The following is a 9638-nucleotide window of genomic DNA, read 5'->3' as shown; positions in this document are numbered from 1 at the left end:
CCCACCGGGAGTTGCACGGTAGAAATTAGAAATTGAAAAGTTATCCCCAATCAAATCTCATTTATTTATATCCTTCGTAAAATATAAGTTGTTTTTTATTATTAAAAAATAAGTATGATTATATGATACTCGGGTTTTACCTGATGGGATGAGTCAAGTTAATAGTTAACTCGAGTTCAAACATAATCTTGTTTTTTTTTTTAAATTGAAGTAATTCAAAATTTTGGCATACAAAAATGAAACAATAAATGAAATCAAGTTTAATATAATAAAAAATAAATAAAACCAATTTGTATATCTTTCTAAAAATATGATATAATTATAATTTGATAATGTATTTTAAATCCAAAAAAATAATAATATCATTATATAGGATAATACACATCATAAATATGATACAAATGTTAAATCGAGTTTTGATTAAGTTCGAATTATTTAAATTTTGACCCAAGTCCAATCTCGATCCAAATTGAATTCACGTTGAAAAAGTATACTATGAATCAATCAATTTAAGAATCAAAATCAATTTGTCCGATTATTGATTCTGACTTAGGTTCAATGGAGTTCACCTCGTTCAAGTTGTATCCCAATCGAAAAATATTGTTTCGATAAAGATTAAACGACTATTAATAACTGATGGTAACACATACATGCTTTCGAATTTTATGACTTTAAGATGTATTTATTTGTACCATCGTTTTACAACGATCCAAATTCTATCGTACATTATTCGATAATGGAGATGGGTACATTCCCATTCCATCGTTTGTTTGGGTATCAAGGGGGGAATTATTCAATGATGAAGATGGGTACATACCCATTCCATTGTTTGTTTGGGTATCAAGGGGGAAAGCAGGAGAGGCTGTGAACGTCACAAGTGGGTTTGTTGAAAGAATTTCAAGACTTACGAACCATGCGCGCACAGTAGTCGTGATCATCAAATAAAAAACTTATTTTTCCACAGTCCCACTTCACACTACTTCCAAAATACGAAGAATAACCATCATAGCACCCACATTCCGTAATTTTCCATCACTTTAACATTCTGACGTGACAGAATTGTAAATAAATGTATACCAAAATGGGGGCCCACGAAAAAGACACTTTAACGAATACATTAAGCCCAACATGGAAAAGCCCATCCCTAAAACCAATACCTCTCTATCTTTGGTTGAAGCGGTTCGGCCGCCAACCTCGGCGGCCAGTCAACGTTGAATCCGTCAAGTCTCCCCTTCAGCATTGAGCAGTCATCGCAAATTATTGCCAGAAGCCTCCACGCTTTGGACCATGAGTATGTGCCGAATTAGTGGAGTTTTTATTTAAATAATATATTTTAATAATTAAAATACAATATTTTATATAGTACTTTTGAAATGGTCTCTTCGAAATAGTTTTTAATTTAAAAAATAATAAAATTTTAACTTAAAATAATATTTTAAAATTTTATTCTAAAAGCAGGTTATTTTTAAAATAAATTAGTGATTTTTTTAAATGATATTTTAAAAAATAATTGAAAATATGATGAATGTTTTAACAATGTTTGTATTATATATAAATCTGTGGGGTGTGACACCCATGAGGAGTGACTAAAAAGTTATTTTTTATTTTTATTTTTGCTCTAATAAATAATTTAATAAAAAATGTAATTGATTGTGTATGCTTAAATTATTAGTCCAATCCTAAGTATGGCTTTTTTCCCAAATAAGATGTTCAATATTTACAATACATTGGTAGTTAAAGGTTGAGATTCTTTCAATCAATAAATTAATGTGACTCGTAGGTATTGGGAAATAATCGAGTTATAACTATAAGTGTTATAGATGGTTTAATAAGAGGAATAGAAGTGATTGACATGAGAGCTCCTCTAACTATTCTAGTGGGTGGAGTAACTTGGATTTCTCATTCTTATTCTTTATTCAAATGTTTAAAAGCAAGAGCTTAAACATCGTGAATTTGAAAAGGAAGAAAATGAATAGATGAACTTGAAAGGATTTAACAAAAAGAAGTAGAAAAAGGTTATTGAGAACCTAAGAAAATGAAGGAAAAAATGGAAATAAGTTTTATGATTTATGGGAATGTAATAACCCAATAAAGGCTAAATAATAAAGGTATCTGTTTGGATTTTCTGTGTTAGGCTTCTATAGACTAATCCATTAAGCAAAAGTTGAAAAACTATGATAAGTTTAAAAATAAATAGGTTTTATTCATAAATAATTACCACCCAAGATTTATTAAGTGTTTGACAAAGTTTTCAAGTTTATTTAAAAAAGAACAAAATTTGAAGAATTTTTTTCATAAGTGTGTGTTTCCATTTTCTTTTCCTTATATATACCCAACACCAAAAAATAAAATAAAACATTTTTTATTTATATTATATAATGAAATATTAATTAATTTTTAATAAAAAGAAAAATGGGCTTCAGCCCTTCAATTTGAAAGAATATAGAAAAAAGAATCTTAAATTTTATAAATATGATTTATCTTTATTTATTTAAAATATTTTAAAATATATGTACTTTTTTATAAGTATTTCTGAACACTAATTAACAATTTTTTATCATAAAAAATAATTTGAAATCAATAAAATAAGAAATTTAAAAATTAAAACTAAAAAAAAAAACTTTAAAACTAAAAATATAAAAATAAAATATTGACTTTGACTTCACTAAAACACACTAATAGAAAATAGAGATATATCTATAAATAGTTGAAAATACAATGGGAACCAATATTTTATTTTTTAAATTTTTTAGTTTTTTGGTTTTAATTGTATTTAATTTTTAAATATTTCATTTTAATTGTATTTAATTTTTAAGTATTTTAGTTTTACTTATACTCTTAATTTTTAAAATTTTTTATTTTATTATTAATGTCAACTAACAAAATTTGTATTCAATTTTATTAAATAATAAAAAAAAAAAGATGCATAAATATATATATAATACATGATATAAAATCATTATTAATTAGAAAATTTGAACTATTTTATTTATAACTTGAAGATTCACGATAATTTTTTCATGATGATTTGTATCTTATATTATATAATAAAAATTTATAATACGTTTATTTATAAGATATTTTCTCTAAGTTTGAAAGCTCAATTTAACCTGAAAACTAAAGAGGTAGATGATGAGAGAATAAAAGAGTGAACATTGGTTTGATAACCCCACTAAAATCCAACCACTTAGATTCCAAAAATTTGGCACAAATCACTTCTGCATTTATAACACCTATATATGTGTTGCTTCAATGTAAACATGTTAACACAAGAACACAAAGATAAAACGATCCACACATAAAAAAATGTATATAATGTTTTAAAGTGATTCGTGTATATACCTGTAAATGAAAGAGAATAAAAAAGGCATATAATGTTTTAAAGTGATTCATGCATATACCGATAGATGGTCCTGGACATACTCTTCACAAGTTATGCCTATCATATTACCTTTTCCTGATAGCATATAATATTTATTAAAATATTTTCAATTATTTTTTTATAGTAATTAAAAATTTGAGACACTTCTCAATAATACCAAAAACAAAACAAAGATCAATCCTTGTATCCATCATCACAAAATATGTAAATACCTTCTTTAGAAACTCCCACAAAAGTAGAATTGAGAGACAGATGGTTACAATAATTTGAAATGAATAGAAGAAGAGCAAAATTTTCAGCCTCTAGATCACTATCACTGGATTGTAATTGTATGGTAGTGAGCCCCTCAATAATAAAGTATCCAAGTTTCCTTTCTTTTCTTTTTTTTTTTTTTTTTGGCAAAAAGCTTAAAAGGGTACGAAATAATTGAAACAAAAGGAGACATTCTTTACTATGTCATCATCTCAAATTTCCATCACCAAGGAGACAGAATATTCAATTATCATAACAACTCCAAGTTCTTACATCATTCATGGGAAAAAAACACACCCCAAAATTTGATACATTCCAAATGAAAACTGGCTTACAATAGAAAATCAAACACCCATCCGCTAACCATCCAGTACTGTACATAAGGCTTCTGTTCTTGGGTGCACCATCATTATAGAAGACCCATATTGCTTTTGCCTTTTTGGATTCTTCTATGATCTGGTGATTAACAAATGACACAAGCATTCGGGTCTTCTTCCGCACTTCTAACAAAATAGTGTGTGGTATAGTGGGGATTATAAGCTTGGTATGCTTTAACAAGATCAGCCCATTGATCTTTAGGGTCCTTCTCTTCTTTCTTGGGTTCCTCCTTCTTCTTCTCTGGCTCTTTTGCTGGGCCAACTGATAATATCTCTGGGTGGCAAAGCTTCCTCAACCTGCCCACTATGCTTACTGGATCCACATCTCCAATTACAGTCAATTTCTTGTCCTTCATATCCATGGAAACTGAAGAAACTCCTGCAAAAATGCAATTCAAAACAATTCAGATTTAGCAGTTTTTAAGCTTTTAGGAATTGGGTTTTCTTCTGTGAGTTAAATAAACCATTTGGTTGATGGGAAAGAGTAGGAAAAAGAAGAGAGCCAACGAAATCATTGTGTGATTTTTTTAGTCTTTTGGATGAAAATAAACTCTTAATTTTCCTCAGTTTTCACATAAACCAAACAGGGATTAGAGTGAATTTTGCAAGAACTTCAGATTCAATACCTGGAAGGCAAGCGACATTCCTCATGGCCTTCTGCTTGCTTTTGTCATCGAATAACTCCACCTTCAAGATTGTTTTCTGTCACAACAAAATAAAGAACAGCTTGAGATATGCTGTGATTCAGAGAAAAAGGGGAACACCCGTCAACAATAAGAAAAATATCAGAAGACCCAGAAAATTTTCCTCTTTATAAAACCAACCGAAGTGAGAATATGAGCTCAAATCAAGCAAAACCCATAAATTTTATTCAAATTCCTTAATGCTCTGTTTGATTTCTGAGAAAAATTAGGAAAAGAAACAACAAGAAAACTCAATTCTTCTAATCGTAGAAGAATAAGCTTTTCAAAAAGGTTCCAACATCTTTTCTTTCCTTTCCTTTCCTTTCCTTTCCTTTTCCTCAGTTTCTCAGCAACCAAACAGACAAAACACATCACAGCCATGCAAGCTTATTCCTCAAAGAAAACAGAGCAAACCCAAACAAAAAGCTATATCAAAGAGACAACAGACCTTCATGGCCATTGAGTTATGGAAATGATACCAGACCAGACACTGAAAAAGAAGAAGAGTAGTGGAGAAAGGGATGGAGGAAGAAGGTCGATCTGGAACACCAAATTTATAGATACAATAAAATCGTGTCATACCCGGATCAAGCCTGTGGTCAGCAAAAGCCAGTCTGCAAAGGTGGACAAAGAGCAGCTTCTCTTCTCTCTCCGAGTCAATGAAGCTTGGTGGCTGCTTCGCTGCTTCTCATTAGATCATGTGTAAAAGAACAAGTCAATGAGTCAAGCTTTGGTTGGCCCAAGTACTTCAACGACTTGAGGGTGTTTTCACATACCATCGAAGTGGGGCTTGCCTGAATTTGCCTGAATTTGCCGTGCCCAATTCACATGAGTTGCCAACAAATTCTGCTTGTTTTCACTGTAAGAAGTGTGTAATCCTACCAGAAGTTACATGGTAGATATTGAAAAGTTATCACCGATCAACTCATGGCATGTACATCTTTGAGTCTCGTTATATCATTAACAAAATATGGATTGTTTTCATTATTAAGAAATTGGTATGATTATTTGATACCGGGGTTTTACTTTATGGGATGAATCAAGTTAATGGTTAACTCGAGTCCAAGGTAGTCTCGCTTTTTTAAATTGAAGTGAATCCGGTTATATGATTCAAAATTTTGGCATACAAAAATTAAATAATAAATGGAATCAAAAAGTTTTATATAACAAAAAAAAAAAATTATATATTTTTCTAAAAAATGACAAAAAAAAATGATATAATTATAATTTGATAAATCTTTTTAAATAAAAAAAATTAATATCATTATATAGGATGATATATATCATAATTATCATACAAATATTAAATCGGATTTTAGTTAAGTTCAAGTTATTTAAATTTTGATCCAAATCCAATCACAATCCAAATTGAATTCACGTCGAAAATATATAATATGAATGAATCTAAGTACTAAAATTGATTGTCCAATTATCGGGTTCGACTTAGGTTGGATGGAGTCAACTTGTCCAAGTTGTATCCCACTTGAAAAATATTGCTTCAATAAAAATGGAATAAATACCGATAATTAATGATAACACATGCATGTTTTTTAACATATTTATTTGTACCATCATTCAAAGATACAAATCCTATCATAAATTATTCAATGATGGAGATGGCTACACACCCCATCCTATTGTTTGTTTGGATATGAAGGGGTGGGGAAGGGGAAGGAGAGGTTGTCAACTTAAAATTGGGTTTGTTGAAAGAACTTTAAGATTTATGAACCATGACAGTAGTCATGATCATCAAATAAGTAACTTATTTTTCCACAATGCCCACTTCACAATACTTCCAAAATCCCAAGAATCACAATCATCCGTCGTAAGCACCCACGTTTCGTAATTATCCATAGCTTAGCATTCTGACGTGATAGAATGCAAACAAATGTTTGCCAACCAGAGGCCCACGAAAAAGACAGACCCTTTAGTTAATACATTAAGCCCAACATGCAAAAGCCCATCACTAAAACCAACCCCTCTCCATCTTTGGAGCTTTGACCCAAAATGCAACTTTTTTTAAAAAAATATTCCATAAAGTAAACCGATTTTGAAAATAATGTCCTATGTACCATGTAAATTGTCACATCATAAAACTGTAGTTGGTGACTATGACTTTGACTATTTTTAAAAGTAGTCAAAATCGTAGTCATCAACTACGACTTTAACTTTAATTCTAAAACCGTAGTTGGTGACTACGACTTTGACTACTTTAAAAATAGTAAAAGTCGTAATCACCAACTACGGCTTTTACTTTAATTTTATATATAAATAAATATATATAACTATATTGCTTGATTTAAAATATTTAACTTTAATTGATCTTATTAATAGGAGCAAGGCACACTTGAAGCACAATCATTCCCAAGCAAAGTGAAATGCAACTTAGTATGCATATCAATTTTATAAAATATTAGCCAACTGTGAATCCAAGCAACAAAAAGTTTAAGATTCCAAACATTTTAAAGAAGCATTTAGCAATAAAATAATGAAATTATATCAAATTTAATAACAAAGTGTTAAAAAGGGAAAAACAAAGTAGACGAGGTGTACCTTTTATAAGGTGCACATCTTAAGCAAGCAAGGTATTACAATTAGGGAGTGGTTGAGTCTTGGCTAACAATTATGAACCAAACAAAGAGAAGACTTTTATTTGCAATGGATGAGGATATGAACAGAGGATTTACTTTTCTTATTACAAAGGCTACACCTATTAACTAAACTTCACCTCTCCTTATAAGTTGCTCAATACTCAGAATTTTCTCCCATTCTATTTCTCATCCAAAAAAATGAACACCGAAAAAAAACTCATCTTGTTGGACACACTTGCATTCCAAATCAGCTTAGAAAGGAAAATTTTGAGCTTACTAGAAACCATAGACAAGTGGAGTACTCCTATTTTTTTTATTCCTATAACAAAAAATCATCATTCATCCCCTTCATTTTTTGAGTTCTTAAGAGTGGTCCCCTTCATTTTTAGAGTTTTTTTTACCGTGGTTCTCTCCATTTTTGGAGTTCTTAACAGTGGTCCCCTCCATTTTTGGTATCTTTAACTAAAAAATTCATGATGGTCCTCTATCCCATATCCGTTTTCTTTACCAAAAAAACCTTTTTCTTTTTGCTAAACTCGCAATCAAAATAAAATAAAATCAAACAAATCTTTACCAAGCTCAAGATGAAAATAAAAACATAAACTAGGGAAGGTTTTTTTAGAGAGAAAAACTGGTTTGGAATGGCAGTTGGAGGGAGCAGAAAAAAGGGGTTAGTTTTCTGAAATGCAAGGTTTTGTGGAATTTTTGAGAGCTTGAGGAGGGGGCTTGGAAGAAAAGTGGATAGAAGAGAGAGTTGGACTGAAAAATGGAGGAGTCCATAATGGTTTGTGGAGAGAAACGAACGAGACTTTTTGAGGCGAGCTAGCTATGGAGAGGACGTTGAAGGAGAAAAACAGAGCAAGAAAGGGACTGATGAAGAAGAACAGGGGAAAATGAATTAGAGGTGGAGAGAATAGAGAGACTAACCAAGGACCACCAGTGGAGATCTCTCCAGAGCAAAGTGAAAATGTTGAAGCTACCTAGGCCGGAGTGAGCTGCTGTCGATGGTGTTGAGAAGCCTGAGATCCCACCGTCGACAATAAGATTTAATGTCCAGTTGGAGTTAATATATGAGCTACCAATACACTTCTGTGAGGCCATAATCATTGAAAAACTACCTTGTAGAATTTTTCTGACCCATTTGAGCTACAACATCTTCTTCAGCGTGGAGTGTTTATGGATGCAGTTGTTTTTGGAGACACAAATTTGGAATTGCCATCGGTTCATTCCAACTGATCCCTTGTTGAGGTTCACACGGATGTCAATCTCAACACTTTTTCAAGACACAATGATGGTTTGGAAATCAACATATGCCATTTTTTACTTTATTTTGTTTTATTTTATGCAAAGTTATCATTTGATCACTGAACTGTGATGTATGTGTGCTAGACATCAAAACATTACCACTAAGTGAGATTATAATGAAAGAGGAATTCTTTTTTTTCAGGGTGAATTTAAAATTTTCATTCTCAAATAATTTTTTCAAAATTTTAATTTCAAAATTTAATTTAATTTTTTTAAAAAAAATATTCTCAAATAATTTTCTAAAATTCCAATTTTCAAATATTTTAATCTTCAAATAATTTTCCAAAATTCCAATTTCCAAATTTACTTTTTTTTTTTTTTAATTCCATTCTCAAATAATTTTCCAAAATTCCAATTTTCAAAAACTTTAATTCACAAATAATTTTCAAAATTCCAATTTCTTTCAAATTTAATTTCCAAACTTCCAATTCTTAAATTCAATTTCCAAAATTCCATTTCCTAAATTTAATTTTCAAAATTCTAATTATCAAATAATTTCCAAAATTCCAATTTCTTTCAAATTTAATTTCAAAAACTCCAATCTCTAAATTTAAATTTCAAGACTCCAATTTTCAAATATATTTTTTTAGATTTCAATTTTTAAAAAATTTTTAAAATTCCAGTTTTCTTCAAATAATTTTAAATCCACTCCAGTTTTCAAATAATTTTAAGTCATCAATTTTTTGCCTTTCCTTAAGGTTTAAGGTCACTAAGAATCTCATTTTTAATAAACTTGTTCCCTTTTTTTTTTTTTTCAGGCAAGCACCTTCACAAATTCTTCTTTGATTTTAAAATTATTTTTCGTTTTTCTCGATTTTTAATAAGTATGAATGAATTTTTCATAATTTTAAAATAATGGAATTTGTGGGACTAATTCATATAAGACAAATTGAGCTTTGGTGGAGCCCGACATATAGGATTGTCTCATTGATTGATTGATTGCTATGATTGATTGGTTTACCTCACTCTATGATATATATGTGGTTATTTTGTATTTGTGTACAAACTTTGTCTCTCATGATAGCACTCAGCTTGCGATTAAGGTACG

At 30.2% G+C, this 9638-nt stretch overlaps 1 protein-coding gene across 2 annotated transcripts; it reads right to left on the bottom strand.

Moving 5' to 3' along the window:
- Window positions 1-3838: 3838 nt before the first annotated feature.
- Window positions 3839-5347, bottom strand: LOC117933648 (heavy metal-associated isoprenylated plant protein 39-like). Of its 2 annotated transcripts, none has more exons than XM_034855122.1 (3): window positions 5277-5347; window positions 4638-4713; window positions 3839-4390 (listed from the first exon to the last, which is right to left on the bottom strand). In XM_034855122.1, exons 2-3 carry the CDS (start codon window positions 4660-4662, stop codon window positions 4098-4100), a joined length of 318 nt encoding a protein of 105 aa, XP_034711013.1. In that variant the 5' UTR covers window positions 4663-4713; window positions 5277-5347; the 3' UTR covers window positions 3839-4097. The 2 variants fall into 2 exon arrangements, with proteins under 2 accessions (XP_034711013.1, XP_034711012.1); XM_034855121.1 differs by lacking the exon at window positions 5277-5347 and adding an exon at window positions 5143-5246.
- Between the last annotated feature and the right edge of the window lie 4291 nt (window positions 5348-9638).

This window comes from Vitis riparia, chromosome 16, assembly GCF_004353265.1.
Source record: "Vitis riparia cultivar Riparia Gloire de Montpellier isolate 1030 chromosome 16, EGFV_Vit.rip_1.0, whole genome shotgun sequence".
Classification (NCBI taxonomy): domain Eukaryota; kingdom Viridiplantae; phylum Streptophyta; class Magnoliopsida; order Vitales; family Vitaceae; genus Vitis; species Vitis riparia.
This window is presented reverse-complemented; position numbering and strand designations above follow the sequence as displayed.